At 37.6% G+C, this 23,161-nt stretch overlaps 1 protein-coding gene across 11 annotated transcripts in view; it reads left to right on the top strand.

The window, feature by feature from the left end:
• The window catches only part of Pld1 (phospholipase D1), a 233,157-nt gene that overhangs the window by 196,202 nt on the left and 13,794 nt on the right, over nt 1–23,161 (top strand). For all 11 annotated transcript variants that reach the window (XM_023562262.2, XM_063227160.1, XM_063227169.1 and 8 more), the window contains 2 exons: nt 442–576; nt 7,302–7,455. In XM_023562262.2, coding sequence (XP_023418030.2) covers nt 442–576; nt 7,302–7,455 — 289 coding nt within the window. The remainder of the gene's footprint in view (nt 1–441; nt 577–7,301; nt 7,456–23,161) is intronic.

Here is a 23,161-nt window from a genome sequence, read left to right as displayed (position 1 = left end):
AGGATTATTTCATTTACTAATTTTAATGCGTGTTGGGGGAGTTTTAAAACTACTAAGATGTATATTTATCTAAAGCCCATATAACTGGTCCTTGGTTTTGAATGTGCTACAGATTACGTACTCTTCTGAGCCTGCACTTTGTTAACTGAGACGGAAGCAGATGTCACACTGGACTAATATGTTACTTTTCTACTTTAACCCACTTTAGCCATTACCCTCCAGTAGTTACTTACCAAATAATTTTTTAAGTTGTATATTTGAATACAGGTTTGGATTGCCTCACCAATGGAAAGAAAGCAAGCACTTCAGCATGATTTATGAAAAATTCACAGGCATCCAGATTAGTATGAAGACAATTAAAACAGTTCCTGGGTGAAAAATATCTAATGCCTGTTTGGAGCATGACCATATTAATTTTAGTAATTTCTTTTTGATTTACAGTTGGTAATCAGTGGATAAATTACATTTCATTCTGTGGTCTTAGGACACATGCAGAGCTTGAAGGAAACCTAGTCACTGAGCTTATCTATGTCCACAGCAAGTTGTTAATCGCTGATGATAATACTGTTATTATTGGTAAGTCTATAGTCTGCTATTGTGTTCCTTGCCAGTTGACTTATCCCATGCCCAAATCTTTCTTTCTTATTCTGCCCATGCTTTCTTTGTAGCTGAGAGAAAGAGTTAATGTAATATCTAAAACATTTCGGAAGCAGTCATTTTCTGTTGCATCCCTTTAAATCTGTTTTTAATCTATAAAAAAATCAAAGATGCAGAGCAGAAAAATTGACTTGTTGCAGATTACAATATTAAGAGGCAGTTCAACCTAGCAGTCGAACAATCTGCTTGTTCTCATTCATTCTTTATTGATAAATAGAATAAATGATAGTGTTTGTTAGTCTAATTTTGACTCCTAGTCCTTGCATTTCTGAAATTGGAAGGAGGAAAATAAGGAAGGAAAGTGTCATAAAAGACTATGTTCTGTTAGTTTGTGTATGTTCACAACACAGCCTCCCAGTCATGACCTGAAGCTATTTAAAAAGCAAAGTCCTTTTATTGATGTATTGTTGCCTGTATGTTTACCATTATTGTTCCTCATGCCTGTGTTTTGAGTGTTGTTCACCAAGCTACAAAGCAGACCAGGTTTGATGGTATGTACAGGGGTGTGGAGTAGATTGTATATTAATGATGGGATGAACCCTACATTAAAGGTCACAGTTTTTTCTTATTAAGGATACAGTGGGTTTTTCCAAACACCTCTCCACACTGATAGATTCAGAATTTACTGGTTTTACATTCTACCAATATTAGATCTGTTTGACCAGAAATGGATTTTCATCTGCATTCTCATACACAGCAAAAGTTTAAATTTATCATTGAGTTGTTTGACCTTTTAATATTATGTTACATGAACATGGGAAAGTAAGCATGAGAAACAAAATGTTAATAACCAGCCAGATAAATGAATTGATGAGGGTGGATACATGTTACTCTGAGATAATGTCCAACTTTTAAAGATTCTGCTCATCTGTTTTAAATAAATGTAGTTTCTTAGCTACAATAAGAAAATTACCTAGTCTTTAAGAAATTAAATGTGATGCAATGTTTTGATATTTTTTGGCAGCTGCTATGCCTTTTCCATCTCTATCCTCCATGGAGCAAAGAAAAATTTAATATAGGAATAATTAGACTATCTTATCTGGAATATGATTTGAGAAGTAGTTCTGAAACCAGAGACCATATATACCACAGTGTGTGCATGTGTGTGTGTGTGTGTGTGTGTGTGTGTGTGTGTGTGTGTGTTGGGGGGGGTGAATGAAAGGATTTTTTCACTATTTGTACAGGTCATTTAAGAAAAGCATCTTGTTCTTCCATCTCTTGCTCTATCGAGATTGAAGTTCATTAGTACTCCTCCTCCTCCCTCAATACTCAAGGTTTTTCTGATCCCCCACCCCAGTTATTCTTGGGCCTTGTTCTTCAAAAGCCAACTTCAAAACATTTTATATTAAATTTGGCAATAACAGCAGGAAGGGGAAATACTGATGTTTGCTGAAATGGAAATATAAAGCCAAGTAAAGTTCAGTTGATCTCTTCAGGAAGATGTCAGAACTCTTGATGTAAAAATTGATAGATACAAATATTTTCCTTTGAAGTCACTTTGACTTTCAGCCTTCTTTCCATAGAGTATAAATGTAAATTAGTACTCCTAACAGATCTAACAGTTAAATAGGTTTTGGGGGTTTTTTAATTGACTTATTTTCTAGAATGGCCTTTGAGTCTTTGAAGGTTACAGTTTATTTAGCTGGAAATAATTGGTCAATTTTCTTAGAATTTTTATCCACTCTCTTGAAATTGAAGATGTGGCTGTGGGACTGCAAAGAGGTCTTGCTTGCTGACCTCAGAGGCTGGGTTTCTTTTTTTCTTTCCTAAGAGCATTATGTCATAAAGAATAGATTTCTCCTCTGGAAAAATCCAAAGGTTCTTTTATTCATTTTATCTCAGTGGAAGCTTCCCACTTGTTGTTTCTATAACACATCAGCCTGTTTAAATTCATACTACAGAGTGATATTTAAAATTCTCAAAGAAAAGCTTAAGAAGTTAGGTTGAGCATATTTTATAGATTTTAAACAAGTATTTAAAAATATAAAGGAAGTTAAAGTAACTCATAATTGATTTTTTCCTAAAATGGTAAACTTATACCAGAATTATTGAATAACTAACATAAGAAAAATCACTAATCTTATTTCTCTTATTTTTTTTCTGCAATGAAGATTTCTTTGGCATATATTTTTGATTATCTAGAGACATGAGTAGTCCTGCTGGTCATGAGATCTTAGACCATACCCACTTTACTCATCCGCTTTTATTTTGGCACATAAACTAACATTTATACGCTCTCCTAACCAAAACAACACTCTCTCTTATGTAGAATTTAAGGCTATTTCATTGATGAAATGAGATGATTATTTTTTAGTTTTCACTAATTGAGTACAAAGCACAGATGGAAAAAACACAAATAATACAGCAAAGCCCTTGCAGTGCTCAGAGCTAGAGGAAAAGCAGTCATATCTTCTCCCCAGCATCTGAAGTATTGGGATGGTTCTCGTAGAGCTGTAGCTGGAAGGTCCAGAGATACTCGCAAATTTTGGGCAGGAGGGATTCTATGCATAGATCATGAGTATCCATTTTTGAAGGGCAGGTTAGAAGTAGCATGTGAGGACCTGTAGTTGAAGATCTAGTCCTGTCGGTTTTCTCCCTGCTATGTTAGAATCACTTGGGGTACTTCAAAATGTTTGCAGTGCTCTTTAAAATGGATCAAAACCCAAAGCAAATCAAATGGGTGGATTGATAATAGACACAGGAACACAGCAATACACCAGTGGGTTCCAGGCTCAGGCATGGTGGGCAGGGGAGCTGTTTTAGTTTTTGGCTCAGTATTTCTTTTTGAAGTCCTGGGTGCATGTCTGTCGGTATTCAGAGCTGAGAATTCCTGATGTGAAGGCACTGGGAATATGAGTGAGTGGAGACTACTGTTCGGGTTCAACAGAGAAAGCAGTTTTCCTTGAAACAGAGCAGAGCTGATATGTTACTTTTCAAGTACTGCCATAACAAATGGCCAAAAGCTTAGAGGCTTAAAAGAACACTAATTTATGATGTGACATGTCTGTAGATTAGAAGTCAAACATGAGTCTCAAATCAGGTGTCAACAGGATTGTTGCATTTTTTCCCGGGGGTTACAGAAGACAGTGTTTCCTAGTCCTTTCTAGCTTCTAGATATTGCCCACACTCCTTGTCTGCTGGGCTGTCTGCCATCTTTGGAGCTGGCAGTGTTGCATCTTTGGGAATTCTCAGAAGTCTCAGTCCATCTGTTCATAAGCACATCTTCCTATGACTTTCCTTAATGTCTTTTTTCCCTCTTAATTTTAAAAAGCTATATTGAGCCCACCTGGACAATCCAGGTGGCTCACCCCTGGATCATCACCCTATTATAAGATCATCTCGTTAGCAATCTTACTTCCAACATGCAGCCTTAATTTCCCTTAGTCATGTAACCTAACATAGTCACATGTTTCAAGAATTAAAAACTGGGCATCTTTGGGGCGACTATAAAGGAATATTCTGTCTACTACAAAGGGACTCACAATTTCTTAAACAAGACACAAGAAGAAGCAACACACCACAAAGGAAAAGATGAGTCAATCCAACTCCATTAAAATTTAGAACTTTATTCATTAAAAATGTTATAAAGCAAATGAAAAGATAAACCACGAAGTGAAAGAAAGCATGTATTTACAACATATTTAATATTCAAAACTGATGAAGAACCCTTAAGGCAATAAGAAAGGACAAACATCCAAAAAATATATGAAAGAGCAAAGGAATTTTATAGAAACTACGCCAAAGAGAAAATAACTAAGGGTCATAAATATATGGAAATGTGTTCATAATCATTAATATAATAACTACATGTTTAGACTATTTTTAGACTTAACAGAGTAGAAAAAAAAAGTTAGGCAATCTAAGTGTTGACAAGGTGGTGGAGCAAAAGCGGCTCCCCTTCGATGCTGGAGAGAATGTAAGTTGGAGACCGCTTGGGTCTGACCTACTGAGGTCGTCACACACCCTGCAGGCTGCAGCCCACCCCTGCATGCAGAGCCGAGGTGAACCCTCACATGTGTGTACCAAGGAATGGTAACCAACCACGTGGTGCAGAATTGTGCACCGCTGCAGAGCTCTGGAAGTAAGCCAAACACTCATCAATAACAGTTGAATAAATAAATCCCTGGTGTGCTCATGCAAGAAATATAAACGCATTACAATTTTTCACAGAAAATCCCGAAGACATAACATTGAAACAAAGAAGCAAATTGCAAAAGCTTATCTGTTGTATGGTTCCATTTCTGTAAATTAAAAACAAGTCGGAAATAAAGTACTGTTTGTTTAGGAAAACATGGAGAGTATACTGAACACAAAGTTAAACATCAGGTCTCCCTTTCAGGAGGCTTCTGGGATGTGATGATGTTCTCAGCCTGGTGATGAATTCAGTGATACTTATGTTACTATTGTTCATTGCACATGTTATGTTTTCATATACTCTCTTATATTTTGCTTTTTAAAACATTTAAAGTTTTCTAATGGAGGACTCAGAACATTTTCTGAAAAGTAAGTGATTTTAAAATAGCAACATCCTAATACAAACAAGGCATTATAGTTGCCATAAAAATAATATTTCATATTACATTATCACTGTCACATTGATTAAGCTCCTCTAAAATTTCCCCCTTTTAATTCATTCGTCTATCATATAGTTGAGAGCAGTGCTCTGAGTAATTCCAGGTCAACTCAAGTGCAAGAACCAAACCTTATCTCACAAGGTCAGGAATGTATTCCTACCCCTGGGGGTGTGGGCTGCATTGTGTTGGAAGAGGCTTGGAGATGAGTCTGTGTGTGTGTGTGTGTGTGTGTACACGCGTGCGTGCCTGTGTGTGTGTGCACATGCACACAGAAGCACGTGTGTTTTTCATGCTCAGTCACACCCGTTTCCAGACAGTGAATAGAGCAGCAATGTCCCATTCCAGCAAAATATTATCCTTCCTGGAACAGGAGGATAGTAAAGTCCTCAAGTAGCACAATGCATACTTTGTTTCTGCTGTCCTTATAATTTGCACACCTGCTTGAGGTGGGAGGGGAGTGGTTAAACAAAGGGCAAAGGAGGCTTTGGTGAGCAAATTCTCTGTTCCTGTGGCTTTGAGCTCTGGTGCAGCTCATCTAGGTATCTGATAATAATAATTAAAAGTTGCACAGCAGCTCTTACGTCAGTGCTTTCTACCCCTATAAGGTCCATATCATCATCTAGGTTTAGGAAAGCTCAAATAAAAGCTGAGAAAGATGAAATGAATTGCCCAGTTACTGCTGGTCGGCTGCCAAGGTTAAAGCCGTGGCTGCAAATTTTAAAACAATGCAAATATAAGTCTATGAATAAAGGATGATTTGCTACTGTTTTAAAGGTGGCCGCCTTATAATACCTAAATAGCATCTGCAAATTTCAACAGGGCACTCAGTACTGAGTTACTCAGGGCTACCATTCACACCCAAAGTCATCAACTCCATGCCAATACTGTGGTAGATGGCAGCTAAGTCTCTTGAGGGCAGGGCCGCTTTCTCCCATGTACAAAATACACCTACTGGGCTCAGGGAAGGGCTGACGTCACCGTACTGCTCTGGCTGTCCCCAGCACGGGCCTGGAGTGTGAAGCTGACCCTTCTGCTCCACATTTGCAGAGCAGCAGAGTATGGCAGCTAGGGCAAGAGCAATGAGAAGAAAAAAGTCAGCTGAGCCCCTTGTGTAATTTGTAGGACATCTCAAGGGTTTAAAAGCATGGATCTGCCGCGATTAATGCAGAAAGTGTTCTGGGGTTCTGAACTTACAGCAGAGGACTGCAGAAAGCTCAGGTTGACCTAATATGACAAAATTTGCCCTTCACGTGTGAAAGTCAGCATTCTCAGCTCGTTTGAATTTAAAAATAGCATGGAGAGGAGCTGATAGAGAAGCTGTTGGCATGCCATGTGAGTGTGGCAAGACTATAGCGCTGGGGATGCAGCCTGCATTTCAGATTAGACTCCAGGTGACTGCGAAGGCACACTTGGGTTTTTACATTCATAATTATAGGACTGTGAGTTAAAGGCTATGGAGGATCTGATTCTTATCTCCAAAAGCAAAGCCGTCCTCTGTATTGAACTGGTCAGCATGTCTTTCTTCCTGGAGTACTTCCTGGTTGTGTCAGTTGGAGTCCTTTGAGCCACATACAGAAAGCTCAACAGTAGAGAAAGTATATTACTTCATATAACAAAATTGTAAGTTTGGGTCTTTTTTCTTCCTGTTCCCCAGCTTCAACTTGTCTGTTTGACCCCTTGTGTTTGCAAAATGGCTGCAACCACACCCAGAATTTTGTCCTCTTCCAGCCTTTCAACTCAAAAATCAGAGGCTGAGTAAGACAGCATATGTGTCTTCTATTGTTTTATATGGGAAAGTAAAACTTTCTCAGAAACCCCCAAAGGCTTTTCTTCATGTCCCATTGAGTAGAACTACACCGAGTGCCATTTCCTAAGCCATTTGGTGATAGAAATAATGAAATTGCGGTGGCTGGCTTAGACTGCTCAAGATTCACCCAGGGTTATGTAGGGCTTCCCTAGATCTTGAACAGAATTCACGTTTTATCAGCAAGGGAGCACGGACTGTGGAGGGCGGCCAACAGTGTCTGCCACGGCAGCAAGGTTGTTCAGTTTCATTGTTTCTCCTTACAGGCTCTGCCAACATAAATGACCGAAGCATGCTGGGGAAGCGAGACAGTGAGATGGCTGTCATTGTACAGGACACAGAGACGATCCCATCAGTGATGGACGGACAGGAGTACCAAGCTGGCCGGTTTGCCCAAGGACTGCGGCTGCAGTGCTTCAGGTTGGCCTCCAAAGCTACTCTTACGCTCTCCCTGGGGCCCAGGTTGACCTCTTGCCAACCTCTTGGCACGTATGCCATGCCAGATTCTTCTTTGTCTAAAATAGTGTCTCCCAGGACAGAGGGTGTGTACACTAGTGTGTGAAGTGCCTTTACAGAGTACACAATTTTTCTTTTACTTTAATAGTCTCTTTATTAATAACAGGACAAACTAGCCTTTGAAATAGATTAGCTGATTTAGAGCCAGGCCTAGTCAAAACATAGGGCCTATTTATTTATTTTGTTTGTTTGTTTGGCACTGGAAATTGAACTCAAGACCTTGTGCTTGCCAGGCAGATGCTGTACTGCTGAGCTATATGCCTGGCCCTTACTTAAGTTTTAAAATCTGTTCAGCTTTAAAAATTCACATAGTTCAGTAATATTAAGATATAAAATATTGATAAAAGTGTATTGTGATGATTACCACTGTCATATTTAAGCATGAAATTTTCAGTACTGAGGTTTAGAATGGCACTGATATGAGGTTTGAACACATCTATGGTCAGATTGCGGCGTTAAAAACTAAAGTTGCAGGGGCCGGGGATTTAGCTCAGTGGCATAAGCGCCTGCCTTGCAAGCAGGCAGTCATGAGTTCAATCCCTGGTACTGATAAAAAGGAAAAAGACAAAAAAAAAAAAAAAAAAAAGTTGCAGCACGATGGTTAAATTTCAGTGCATGGGGAAGGCTTGGGACTTTGCTCCCAGGCAGTAAGACCATGCCCTGCATCTGAAATCACCCTAAGACCCACAGGAGGTACCCGAGGGCCTAACCAGGCCCCGTCCAGCCACCTCCAAGCAGCAAGCAGGGCCCAGAATCCAGTCCCCCAGCACCTTCCTCGGCATGTGGGTTGAATTCCAGTGCACAGGAGGCTTAGAACTTTGCTTCCCGGCAGTAAGACCACACCCTGTGTCTGAAATCTGAGGACACACAGAGGCCCTCCCTCAACTGACCCACACCCAGCAAGCTCCAAGTGACAAGCAATTGCCAGCAGTCTGTCCCGGGAGCCAAATGTGGGCCAGATGGTTTCGGGTGCACCCAGGAATAGGCACGACTCCAGCAGGCACTGAGGAATGCCACACCACCCTGGGACCTTGGCCCAGAACTCCGTGAGTTTCCTGCGCGACTCCCGCCAACCCTGGGGAACGCATACTCGGATCTTGGCCTACACAACCGCCTGCTTGATTGCACAGGCAGTTGAATGATTTCAGTCAGCACTGAGGAACGTCTTGCTGCCCTGGGGCCTTGGTCCACTCCCGGCGGATGACTGGACCCAGGGCATCTGCTGGCCCCTCGGGGACATACCCTACCTCCTGGACCTAATTCTGTTGATCTTCAGCTTCCACACTTTCTGCCAGAACCTTGGACTACAGCAGATTAATTATGCTAGCTTGAAAGGAGATTCAGTAACTGTCTCACCCAAACAGAAGATCTCAGCAGGCAAAAATCAGTGTGGTGAGTATGCCTCTAAAATAGAGGTGCACAGTAGGTAAATAGGGCCAGTAGTAAAGCTCCTTCCAACTAACTGAAAGACCTTGGTGAGTCTGGCAAGAGTGTGGGTGACCCCTTCCTGCACACAGAAAACATCAGGCAGGGTGAGGGGTGTGCCAATAAGGACTCCTCCAATGTAGAGAAAATCAAAAGTGCTTATGAGACACACAGGCACACAATAGGGACACAGTATGTCATCAGCTGACACAAACACTATAGACAGATTTCGTGACCTAAAAAACCTAAAAATAAAGTAATAGCAGAAACTAAAAGTTGACCTACATCAATACTACAAGGCTTGTTGGCCCAGGAAAAATATGGGACTCACTCAACAGGCCCTGCAAGGGGAAGTCATGTGACTGGCCCACCTCTTCATTGAGGGACCCAGCAATTAGACAAACATTAACTTTACAGTAGGACGCCAAGATACACACTACCAACAGTTGACACTAGTGGGATTGAAGGACTAAATATTAACTCAAAAGGAGAAAATGACAAGACAAAGAAACAAAATGCAATCTCAAACATGTAGTCCACCAGGAGCAAGTACAGGAGACACTGAAATAGAGGACTTCAAAAGTAACACACCAGAAATCTCTGAAAAGATAGTGAGTAAAATTTAAAAAAAAACCAACAACAACTCCATGAGGCTATAGAGGAAATCAAATTAGAAGTACTCTCCTATGTAAAGATAGAAATAACTACCTTAGTAGAGGAGTTGCTGAGTACAGCAAAGAAGAAACAGAGGAAAAAGTACAGGAGCAAGGGAAACTGAAACCTTGAATGAACAATATAGAAAACAAGCAGAATTCATGAAACAAAGAGACATCTAAGAAATAAAAAAATTCTTTTCAGAGCTGGCAAAACTGTTTAAATGAAGCTGAGGATAGGATTTCACACCTTGAGGACAGGATCGCAATTAGCTATCATGAAAGGATAGAACTTTTAAAACTAACAAAGCAGCATGAAATGAAAATCCAGCAGCTTCAAGATGATGCCAAGAGCAACAATATAAGATTAATAGGCATCAGTGAAGATGCAGGAGTCAATGCAAATGACATACCTAAAATATTCACAGAAATAATAGCAGAAAATTTCTGAAACATGGAGAAAAAATCTGATATACAGATAAGTGAGCCATATAGAATGCCAAACAGTCACAACCAACATAAATCTACACCCAGACATGTAATAATTAAGATCTCAGACATACAGCATAAAAACAGAATACTAAAAGCTGTTAGAGAAAAGACACAATTCACTTGTCAAGGAAAGCCCATTAGAATCACAGCAGACTTTTCAGTACAAACCCTCAAGTCAAGACGAGATTGGAGTGAAGTATTTCAAGCCCTGAAAGAAAACAAATTTCAACCCAGACTGATGTACCCAGCAAAGCTTTCATTCAAATTTAATGGAAAAATAAGATACTTCTATGACAAAGAACAACTAAAGCAATTCACATCCACCAAACCAACCCTAGAAAGAGTATTGACAGACATAGTAGATAGAGATAAAAATGACCACAGTCCTCAGAACAACATCAGAAAGAAACCACCAGATAGGACAAGCAACTAAACAAGGGGGAAAGCAGAAAGCAAACAACTGGAACATAACATGGCAAAGTTGAGCCAGTTCATATCAGTGATATCCATAAATGTAAATGGCCTCAATTCACCTATCAAAAAAAATAGATTGACAGAATGGATCAAGAAACACATATGACACAAAAGGAAACTCATAGATTAAAAGCCAAAGGATGGAAAACAGTATTCCATGCAACAGGAACCCAGAAAAAAGCAAGGGTAACTATTCTATTTGCAGACAATAAGAAATTCAAACTTAAAATGATTAAAAGAGATAAAGAAGGTCACTACATACTCATTAGTGGAACAATTCAAAAGGAAGAACTAACAATTATAAATACATATGCACCAAATACCGGAGCACCCAACTATACAAGACAGATACAAATGGACATAAAAAACCAAATACACAAGAATACAATTATAACAGGGAACCTTAACACCCCATTGTCACAGAGATAGATCAACTAGACAAAAAGTCAGCAAAGAATAATAGAACTGAATCATACCTGTGAGCAATTGGGCTTGGTAGATGTTTACAGAGTGTTCTACCCAACCACATCAGAATATACATCCTTTTCAGCTACACATGGGACATATATCATCCCATAAAACATTCTGAAGTAACTGCAAAGGTATTGAAATTATCCTATGCATAATGTCTGACCATAGCACACTGAAATTGGAAATTAATGACAAAAGAAATTGCAAAATCTGCATAAGTACATGGAAATTAAATAGCAACCTTTTGAACAACCAGTGGGCTACAGGTGAAATTAAAGAAGAAATAAAGCAATACCTACAGTTCTATGAAAATGCAACATACTGCAATCTGTGGGATGCAAAGCAAGTGGTCTTAAGGGGATGTCATGGTTCATGTCAGTGGCCCCCAAGCCTCATGCTTTTGCATTATGCATTTGTGATTGGTTCATTTTCTGGCACATGGATTGGGGGTGTGAGTGCTACACGGGAGTAGGGGTGGAGCAAGATGTGATGTAATGGCAGGAAGAAGGCGTGTCTCTCGCTCTTGCTGGTTTCTGCCTTGCTGTTTGCAGCTGCCAGGAACTGTGGCGCCACCGTGTCACCCTGTCTTGGGGCCAACTGAGTATGAACTGAAACCTCCAAAACCCGTAAGAAATAAACCTTTCCTTTCCCAACTTTGGGAAATCAGTTAATTTGTCTCAGCGACCAGTAAAAAGTAACTAAGACAGAGGGAACTATATAGCAATAAATTTTTATATCAAGAAAACAGAATAAGCACAAATAAACAATCTAATGCTTCATCTCAAGGTTCTAGAAAAAGACAAGCAAGATAAACCCAAAACTCATAGAAGAGAGGAAATTGTAAAGATTAGAGCAGAAATCAATGCAATTGAAACTAAAAAAATAATACAAAGACTTAGTGAATCAAAAAGCTGGTTTTTTGAGAGAATAACCAAAATTGACAAACCTCTAGCTAATCTTATAAAGAAAAAGAAAAAAATTCATGCAATAAGGACTGAAAATGAAGAAATTAAGTCAATCCCATGGAAATTCAAATGATCATAAATACCTACTTTGAAAATATATACTCACATAGAGTGGAAAACACAGAAGAAATGGACAGATTTCTAGAAACATATGAACTACCAAAGCTTAACCAAGAAGATATAACAGTTTTGAGTTACCTAATATAATATCAGCTATTGAAATTGAAAATGTAATTAAAAACTTACCAACAAAGAAAAGCCCAGGTCTTGATGGATTCACAGCTGAATTCTACAAGAAATTTAGAGTAGATCTGATGCCAGTACTCCTTAAATTCTTCAATGAAATTGAAAAGGAAGCAATCCTCCCTAAATCATTCCTGGAAGCATGTATTACTCTCATACCAAAACAAGAGAAAGACCCAACCAAAAAGGAGAACTATAGGTGCTAGGGATTTAGCTCAGTGGCATAAGCACCTGCTTTGCCAGTGGACAGTTGTGAGTTCCATCCCCGGTACCGATAAAAGGGAAAAAGACAAAAAAAAAAAAAAAAAAAAAAAAAAAGGAGAACTATAGACTAATCTCACTAATGAACATTGATGAAAGATTCTCAATAAAATACTGACAAATAGAATGCAGCAAATCATCAAGAAGATTATACATCATGACCAAGTGGGATTCATCCCAGGAATGCAGGGATGGTTTAACATATGCAAATCAAGAAGTGTAATGTAACACATCAACAGAGAGAAAAACAAAAACCACGTGGTCATCTCAATAGATGCAGGAAAAGCTTTCATAAAGTCCAACACATGTTCATGACAAAAACTCTTTAGAAACTCAGAATACATAGTGTCTACCTCAATCTTTTAAAAGCTATCTATGACAAACCAATAGCTAACATTATACTAAATGGACAAAAACAGAAAGCTTTCACTTTAAAAGCAGGAGCAAGACAAGGATGTCCACTATGACCACTCCTATTCAATTCAGTTTTGGAAACACTAGCCAAAGCAATCAGATGAGAGAGAGAAATAAAAGAAATAAAGATAGGAAAGGAAGAAGTTAAATTATCACTATTTGCAGATGACCTGAAACTCTACATAGAAGATCCAAAAAACTCCACTAAAAGACTACTAGAAGTAATAAACAAATTCAGCAGCATAGCTGGATACAAAGTCAGTGCTCAAAAATCAATAGCATTCCTGTACAAATAAAAGACCCACCAAGAGAGAAATTATGGAAATATCGCCCTTCACAATAGCATCTAAAAAAAAGAAATACTTAGCAATCAACCTAATTAAGTATGTAAAAGACCTATATGCTGAAAACTATGCTATGCTAGAAAAGGAGATTGAAGAGAATATCAGAAAATGGAAGGATATTCCTTGCTCTTGGTGAGGAAGAACCAACATTGTGAAAATGGCCATACTCCCAAAACTGTTATACAGATTTAACACAATCCCAATCAAAATACCATTAACATACCTCACAGATCTAGAGAAAACACTCCTAAAATTCATTTGGAAACAGAAGTAACCTAGAATAGCAAAGGCAATTCTGGGAAACTAAGGCAAGGCTGGAGGCATCTCAATTCCTGACTTGAAACTATACTACAAAGTCACAGTGATAAAATCAACATGGTTCTGGCAAAGAAATAGACCTGAGGATCAATGGAACAGATTAGAAGATGCAAGCATAGCTACAAAGACACTCAGCCTATTTGCCAAAGGGGCTAAACATGTTCACTGGAAGAAGGTTAGCCTCTTTAATAAATGGTATTAGAAAAATTGGCTTTCCACATGCCAGAGACTGAAACTAGATCCATGCCTATCACCATGGACAAAACTAAAGTCTAAATGGATCTGTTTTAAATATTAAAACAGAAACACTAAATCTACTGGAAAAAAAGGTAAGCAGAAGTCTTGGAGACATAGGGGTAGGCAGAGAATTCATAAACAAAATGCAAACTGCACAGGAAATACTTCAAAGAATCAACAACTGAGATCTCATATTATTGAAAAGTTTCTGCACTTCAAAAAAAATCACCAACAGAATGAAAAGAAAACCCACAGAATGGGAAAGAATTACAGCCTCGGACAAAGGACTTATGTCCAGAACATACAAAGAATTGAAAAACCTCAAGCCGCCCAGATTCAAAGACCCTCTCCAAAAAAGGTCATCTGAGATGAACACAAAGTTGTCAGATAAAGATATACAAATGGCAAATAAATATATGAAGAAATATTCACCATCACTGGTCATTCGAGAAATGCAAATTAAAACAGCATTGAGATTTCATCTCACTCCAGAAAGAATGGCTGCCATCAAGAAATCAACTGATAACAAATGTTGGCAAGGCTGCAGGGAAAAAGGAACATTGCTCCACTGTTGGTGGGAGTGCAGACTGGTGTAACCACTATGGGAATGGGATGGAGAATTCTCAGAAGACTGGGATTGGAAGTTCTATTCAACTCAGCTATTCCCCTCCTAGTATTTTCCCAGAAAAACTGGAAAGGTCATATCACAGTGATATACGTGCACCCATGTTATAGCAGCACAATTTGTAATAGCCAGATCTTGGAAACAACCTAAGTGTCCATCAACTGAGGAATGGATAAAAAAGATGTGGTATTTTTATATAATGGAATGTTACTCAGCTATAAAACGTCTGATCTTGAGGCCTTCATAGGCAAATGGAGACAACTTGAGGCTACACTCATTAGTGAAGTAAATAATCATATTTATAAATATCACATTGTGTCTCTAGTGTAAAAAGTAATAAGAAATGTAGGAGTAATAAAACTCAAAATGTGTAATTGCTAGTATAAAAAAGAGGAAAAGGCTGTGGATTGATAACCATATTACTAAGGTTTTGCTGGCTAGTTGGACAGAACTGTTTGCAATCTTGCTTTTGGAATGTCCACTTTGTATGCTTCACTTTTGTAACTTGAACAACTATCTAAGAGAACAATATGTAATTATCAACTAGTGATTTCTTTTTAAAAAATTATGTATTATTTCTACCCTTTTTGTTTTTCTTTCTTTAAATAAAAAAAAACTAAAGCTGCGTGCCCTACATGAGTCCTTCATTTGATTAAGCACTACTGAGAACACTGCAAGGTGAGGCTCTCACTGATCTCAACTCCAGCAGAATGATTCTTCTGGAACCTTCCAGATCATGTCACACCTCTGCTACTGTCCAGTGCCTTCTCATTTCACAAGTAAACGAGCAAGTAAGATCCTTGGAAACCCGCTGAGCTCCTAACCCCTCTCTCACCCCGAGGCCTTTGCACAAACGTCACCATTTTAAGGTTCTTGTTCTGGAGTCCCATGATGCTGCTTCCTTATGGCTCTCCAGTGGGACGCAGCGAGTGTCCCTGCCAACGTTTAGGGTTATGCTTCCTTCCACTTGGGGAAGGGCCCTGCACTGCAGCACTGCTGCTTTAATCCTTCCTGGTTAACGGTCCTTCCTGAGGTGCATTCTGGGCACCTCCCTCCCTGCCAATGTGGCAGCCCTTACCCGTGTTCCTGGCAGTCCAAACCCTGGCTTCTCAGACCAAGATGAGCTCTGAGTCCAGAGATATTCCCCATATTCTGTGCTCCAGTAATTCAAACCATTGTCTAAACCCTTCAATAACTTCTAACAACCTCTATTGCTCTATTCGTTACATTCCTTTGTTACTAATTATTTTACTACTGAGATTTTCTTTCAAACCATTGATATTACAGTAAAGTGCTAATGTTAATCTGTTTTGTATTGCAAGGAGACTTTAAAATTTGTACCCTGCTCATTAACCCACTGATTGCCAGCTGCAGCATAGAAAAGGAAGTAAATATTTCCTTTTGTAAACTGAAAATATGCCATACCTTTTCAGTTTGGTAAGAAGAACTTAAAGAGGTGGGCTTCTTTATAACGTTTTAAATGTATAGAAATTACAGAGGGAAGGGGTTCAATAGTTTTTTTGTCTGCTTCTGCAGTGCTAAGGATTGAACACAAAGGTTTGGGCTTGCTAGGCAACACTTTGAGCTCACTCCCAGTCCTTTCTGATTTTTATTTTAAGACAGGATTTTGCTAAATCGCCCAATCGGTCTCACTCTTGTAATCCTTCTGTCTCAGCCTTCTGAATAGCTGGCATTACAGGTATGCTGTACTACACTTGTCTACAACAGTTATAGAAATTTGGCAAATACAGAAAACCAGTAAGAAAATTAAAGTCATATGTCATATCACCATCCAGTCCTAGCATATTTTAAAAATTTGTTTGCATCTAAAAATCACTCATATTTCTGGGTACCATACCATGTATGTATTCATTGTGTAATGTTGAAATGAGATTAAGTGCTCCATTTCCTTGTGGTGGAAGTTCAAGCAAAAAGTTCTTTATTCTGCTTGTTGAAATATATAGTGGCTTTTATTACCTGTACTCACCCTACTACGCGATGGCACAGCAGCACTTAGTTCTCCTGTTGAGCTGTGCATTATGGTAGTATCCACTGACCTATTCCTTCCTCCTTCTCCCCTGAGCCTTAGTCTTCCCTGCCTCTGGTGACCCCATTCTTCTCACGGCTTCTATGAGGTCAGCTCATCTATATTCCAATATGAGTGAGATCATGTAGTACTTCTCTCTGTGCCTGTTATTTCACTTACTGTGTGACCTATGACCTACAGTTCCATCCATGTTGTCACAAATAACAATATTTCATCCTTTTGTGGGACAGGAATCAAAATCAGGACCTGTGCTTGCCAGGCAGACACTGTGCTGCTGAGCTGTATCTCCAGCTCTTCCATCCTTTTTATGACCGAATAAGGTTCCATTATGTATATGTGCCACATTTTGTTTATCCATTCATTCATCAGTTGATGATGCTTACGTGTTTCTATTTATTGGATAGTGTGAATAGTGCTGAAGTACATATGAGAGTACACATGTCTCTTTGGCATAATTGCTAGATCAAATGATAGTGCTACTTTTAATTGTTTAAAGAACTTTCACATTATTGTCCATAATGATTGTACTAATTTATTCTTACCAATGAAGGTTCTCTGTACTCCATATCTGTGCCATGTATCATTCCACTTTTTTCTGTACATACGTAGTAATATACTGCATTTGTTTTCCTGACATAACACTAGAATCTTGTGTATTTACATTATTTAAATAGTGTTGCATACATTTTTCCATACCAGTATATTTCTATAACATTTTAATAACTACATCATAGTTCACTCTATGTGTGTGCCATAATCTCTTTAACAATACCGTATGTTTCGTGCATTTTTTTGCTGCTATAAAAATGAGTATACTTGTGTATGTGGCCTTAATCACCTTCTGATTGTCTCCTCAGACTAAAGAATCTTCTTTTGCTGTCTAACTTCTTGTTATATACCAGCAATATTTTAGAGAGCTTATTATTTCTCTTTTTATAAAGTTCTATCATTTTAAATGTGCATGTTTAGGTTTCTGAGGAATGTGTTTATTTGTTATTGTTTTTACAAATTACTTAGCCTGTTCATGTCCTTTGCTCAGTATGTTACTAGCATCTTTAACTTTCACTTATGACTTACAAGTACTTTAAGTCCTATATTTAGATTGCTATATATGTTTATATATAAATATGGTATCTAGATGTCCCCCCAAAGTCTCATATGGTTAAGGGGTGAGGGTGGGCCTTTCAAAGGGGCTGAGTCTGGCATTTGTGATTGGTTCGTTGTCTAATGCTAGGACTGGCAGTGTGAATGCCGTACCTGCCCAGCAGTGGATAGCCAGCATACAATGTAAGGGAAGGAAGGAGGCTTGCTTTTTCCTTTGGCCCTTTCATCCTTGTTGCTTGTGGCCACCATTCATGGTTGCCCCTTAGCCATGCCACACCCTGTCTGGGAACCTGCTGAGTATGGACTGAAACCTCCAAAAACTGCAAGCTAAATAAAACTTTCCTTCCTTCATTTTGGGCGTAAAGTATTTTGTCTCAACAACCAGAGAAAAGTAACTAGGACACTCAGTATGCAGGAATGTTTACGTTTCAGTTAATGACTTACAACTACTTTAAATACTGTATTTAGGATGTTATATATATTTATATTAAATATGGTTGATAAATATCCATTTAATCCTATTTAATAGAGTATTAGGTGAAATTTTTCAAGTCTTACTAATCAAATCTATCAGTTTTTGCTCCCCACTTTTTTCTGTATACTTAGTATAGCTTCTCCAGCCAAAGATCAAACATTTAATTATATTCTTGTCTAGTATAGTACCTGGCTGATTTTACCATAGCATTAACACGTGTACATTATTTTAATATGGGAAATGAGTTAGGGGCTTTGATTTTTCTCTAACCAACTGGTGCTATATCAACTATAGTAATCTTTACCTGTCTATTCCGCCATGCTTCTTTTTGATACATGGAATGGCCATGTGCTCATTTACCTCCAGTCTCTCTGTTATACTGAAAGTTTGCTTACTTGTATGCCAATGTGGTAGCACTTTTATTATTGTGGCTGAACATGTCAATGCTACTTTTGCCATGCCACTTCCTCAAATTAGTACCTTTTTCAGAACAATCTTGGATATTTTTAAATATTCATTCTTCCATATGAACTTTAGAATTACTTGCGTTCTCTGAAATCATTAGTGGCTGTTTTTAAAGTTAGGATTATAGCTGATATATAGTTCAATATAAAAGTACTTAACACCTTTATAATGTTGAGTCACCCTACTGAAGAAGGTATGAGCTTTGATTGATTAGATTTTTTGTTCTTCAGTAAAGCTTCAAGGTTTCCGTGATATGGGGCTGTCCTTCAGTAAGCCACTCAGTTTCATTTCTTTTATGTTGGTCCTTTATTTTCATGAGTCGTTAATTTGTAGGTGCTTTATTTTCCTGGTGATTTTCACACTGTCTCAAAGAAGCAGTTGTTTTTGAACAATTATTTTCCTTTTATCCCTGATGCAAACACAGAAAATACATTAAAAAGCACCACAGAAAACCTCATGTCAATTTTAGCTTCTCTTTATTGCAGAATGTTCCCAAAGATAAATATCGTGGCCTGGAGCACAAGTATTTTTTTCTTTCTTAAAAAATGCATCTCAAGCCCATTTTCCATCTGGGCTATTTTGAATAGAAATCAAGAGACACATTTTGATGTGAAATCAATTCTAAACAGAGATAGGATCAACCATCAGGGTACTACGTTGTCACAAACTGAGCTGAATAGTTCTAGAAAATTATCTAAACTTTTCAGATGTAGCCATCATGCAACAAAAACCATTACCCATGAAAGTAGAGCTCAGAGTGATTTAAACTGATAGACATGAGGAATGAAAAGGCTAGAGATAGTTTTGTGCAGTTTTTCTACCTTCTCACTTTGTGGGATGCATAAATAATTAAATACTAAAAAAGTATCATTATGCACATCAATATATAATCAAAGTAGTTTTCCCTCAAACCTTAGTCCTCAAAAGAATATCATATGACTTAGTAATATCTTTAGTGTGCATTTTAATATTTTGTGATTAAAAAACTGACAGGGAAAAATAATCTGCTGCTCAATGTTGCCTGTTATTGACGTATGAAAATTACTTTCCTATGAAAACTCCCTAACCGATAACTTGGTGGAAACATCACTTCATCTTTTTTTCTAATTTGAAAGTCAAATCAGAGAAATGCTCTTGCTCAGTTTTCAGCCACTTAGACCTGACTCAAGTCAAAGTTGTTATTATAATTATCCTCATAACCTACACTGTCCTTTGAATCTGGTGCAATAAAATTTTGCTTTGAGTCTTCCTTAGCAGACAGCATCTGTTTGCAAACATTATCCCTTAAATTCTTTCTTTCTATTTCATTTTGAAAAGAAAAAACACCCAAAATTTAAAAACCAGTCAAGCAAACAGACAAACAAAAAACAACACAGGCCAAACAATAACAACAACAACAAAAAAAGTGATACAAGATTTGAAAATAGAACGATAGGAATTTAACAATGATTGTTATATTGCATATTGTTATATTCAAAATAGTTGTTCAGGTTTCCAGACAGGCATGCAAAGTTGATGAAACAATATGATCACCCTTTGAGCAGTTTCTTCCCCTTTCACTATATCTATTGTGATGTTTAGATCTTACTTACTTTCTGCAAGACAATACTGTGTTTACACATGCAAGTCGGATTTATTTCACTTAAGAGTATCCTATCTAATTGCATTAATTTACCTATAAAGTCCTCAAGTTTTTCCTTTTTTATATCTGGATAGTACTCCATTGTATAAAAATACCACATTGATTTTATCCATTCCTCAGTTGATAGGCATTTGGGTTGTTTCCAAGATACAGTCATTACAAATTGTGCAGCTATGAACTTGGGTATACATATATTGCTGTGGTATGATGTTTTCACTTCTTTTGGGAAAATACCCAAAAGGGGAATAGCTAGGTCAAATGGGACCTCTAATCCTAGTTCAAATATCCACGCTGACCTCCACAGTGTTTTTTCAGTCTATCTCCCATAAACAGTGTAGAAGGGTTCCCTTTTCCCACAGCCCCTCCAGCATTTGTTATTCATTGATTTCTTGTTGGTAGCCATTCTTTCTGGAGTGAGACAGTATCTTAGTGTTGTTTTAATTTGTATTTCTTGAATGACCAGTTATATTGAACATTTTTTCATTTATTTATTTGCCATTTGTATTTCTTCATCTGAGAAGTGTATAATGCATCTCAGATGCCCAATTTTGGATTAGGCCTGATTTTTTTCAGTTCTTTATACATCCTAGATAGAAGTCCTTTGAGAGTAACATTTGGCAAAAATCTTTTCCCAATCTGTGGGGTTTCTTTGCATGCTGTTGGTGATTTCTTTGCATTTGTAAAAACTTCTCAGTAAGATGAGATCCCATTTGTTGATTCTTTGAAGTACTTCCTGTGCAGTTTGGTTTTTGTTCCTGAAATCTCTACCTGCCTCTTTAGTCCTCAAGATTTCTACCGACTGTGTCTTCCAGTACATTTAGGGTTTCTGTTTTCATAGTTAGATCTTTGATCCATGTTGACTTTAGTTTAGTGCATAGTGATAAGGCATGGATTTAGTTTAAGTCTTTGGCATGTGGAAAGCCAATTTTTCCAGCACCACATATTAAAGAGGCTGTCTTTCTTCCATTGAACTTATTTGGCCCCTTTGTCAAAGATAAGGAAACTGAGTGTGTTTGTAGTTGTGTCTATATCTTCTGCTCTGTTCCATTGATCCTCAGGTCTGTTTATTTGTCAATACCATGCTGATTTTATTATAGCAGCTTTGTACTATAATTTCAGTTCAGGGATTGTGATGTCTCCTGCTTTGCCTTTGTTGCCCAGAATTGCCTTAACTTTTCTAGGTTTCTTCTGGTTCCGTATGAATTTTTGGAATGTTTTTCCTAGATCTGTGAGGTTTACTAATGGTATTTTTACTGGGATTGCATTTAATCTGTATAACAGATTGTATGGAGTATGGCTGTTTTCACTGTGTTGCTTCTTCCTATCCATGATCAAGGGATATCTTTCCATTTTGTGACTTCTTTGATTTCTTTTTCAGAATACTGTAATTTTCAATGTATAAATCTTTTACTTTGTTAGATTGATTCCTAAGTGTTTCATTTTTTTAATGTTATTGTAAAGGCTGTGGTTTCCCTAAATTCTCTCTCAGTGAGTTTGTGGGTTGTGTATAGTAATGCTATTGACATTTGAGTGCTAATTTGTATCCAGCTACACTGTTTAATTTGCTTATTAATTCTAGAAGCCTGTTAGTGAAGTTTTTGAGGTCTTCTATGTAAAGAATCCTATCATCTCAAATAATGATAATTTAACTTGTTCCTTTACTATCCTTATTCACAGTATTTCTCTCTCTTGTCTAATTGCTCTGGCTAATGTTTCCAACACTATAGTGATAGGAGTGGTGACAGTAGACGTCTTTGTCTTGTTCCTGGTTTTACAGTGAAAGCTTTCAGTTTTTGTGCATTTAGTATGATGTTGGCTGTTGGTTTGTCATAGATACCTTTTATCAGGTTGAGGTAAAGAGCATTTCCAGTTTTCTCTTGAGTTTTTACATGAATGAGTAGTGACTTCAATAAAAGCTTTTTCTGCCTCTATTGTGATGATCATGTAAATTTTGTCTTTGGCTCTGTTAATGTTTATTAATTTGTGTATGTTGAAACATCCTGCATTCCTTTTAACCTTTTAATTTTTAATTTTTATTTTAAAGAGGATAATACAGAATAAATCCAATCAAAACAAAAGAATATAAGAGATAAAGGGCTTCAAAACATTACAAAATCAACAATAGTTACCATAATGCCTTTTGATGTTTTCACACTAGCTGCAGATAACTTCAGACATAGTAAAAATCAAACAGAACAGAATAGAATAGAAACAATAAAAACAAAACAATATATGCAATTTGGTCATGGTGAAATATTGATGATTTGCTGCCTTCTGTTTGCTAGCATTTTATTGAGGATTTTTGCATCTATGTTCATTAGGGAAATTGACCCATAGTTCTCTTTTTTGGATGGGTGTTTCTCTGATTTTGGTATCAGGGTAATACTTACCTCAAAGAATGAGTTATAGAGAACTGCTTCCCTTTCAATTTCATTAAAGAGTTTGAGGAGTATTGCTGTTAAATCTTCTTAAAATTTCTTGTAAAATTCAGCTGTGAATTCATTAGGACCTGGACTTTTTTTGTTAGTAAATTTTTAATCACATTTTCAATTTCATTAACTGATATTGGGTTATTCAGGATTTTTATATCTTCTCGATCTAGTGTTGGTTACTTCTGAGAAGTATGTAGTGACCTTCTTTCTTTCTTTTGATCATGCTTGGTTTGAAGCTCACGTTAATAGAATAGCTACCCCTGCTTTTTTCTGGATTCCTGTATGGATTGTTTTCCATCCTTTGACTTTTGAGTCTATCAATTTCCTTTTATTTGTTGCATACAGCATAATGTTGGATTTTGTTTCTTAATCTACTGTGCACTCTGTTTCTTTTGATTTGTAAATTGAGACCATTTACATTGGTGGTTGTAACTGACATATAGTGACTTACCTTTGTCATATTATCTTCCTGTTGTTGGTTCTCTTCTTTTTCTCTCTGTTTAAGTGCTTGCCCTACTTGGTG

The sequence above is a fragment of the Cavia porcellus genome, unplaced genomic scaffold, assembly GCF_034190915.1.
Source record: "Cavia porcellus strain 051 isolate PalLab524CR breed Dunkin Hartley unplaced genomic scaffold, mCavPor4.1 scaffold_17, whole genome shotgun sequence".
Lineage (NCBI taxonomy): Eukaryota > Metazoa > Chordata > Mammalia > Rodentia > Caviidae > Cavia > Cavia porcellus.
The sequence above is the reverse complement of the archived record's forward strand: the minus strand, read 5'-3'. Positions and strand labels throughout refer to the sequence as shown.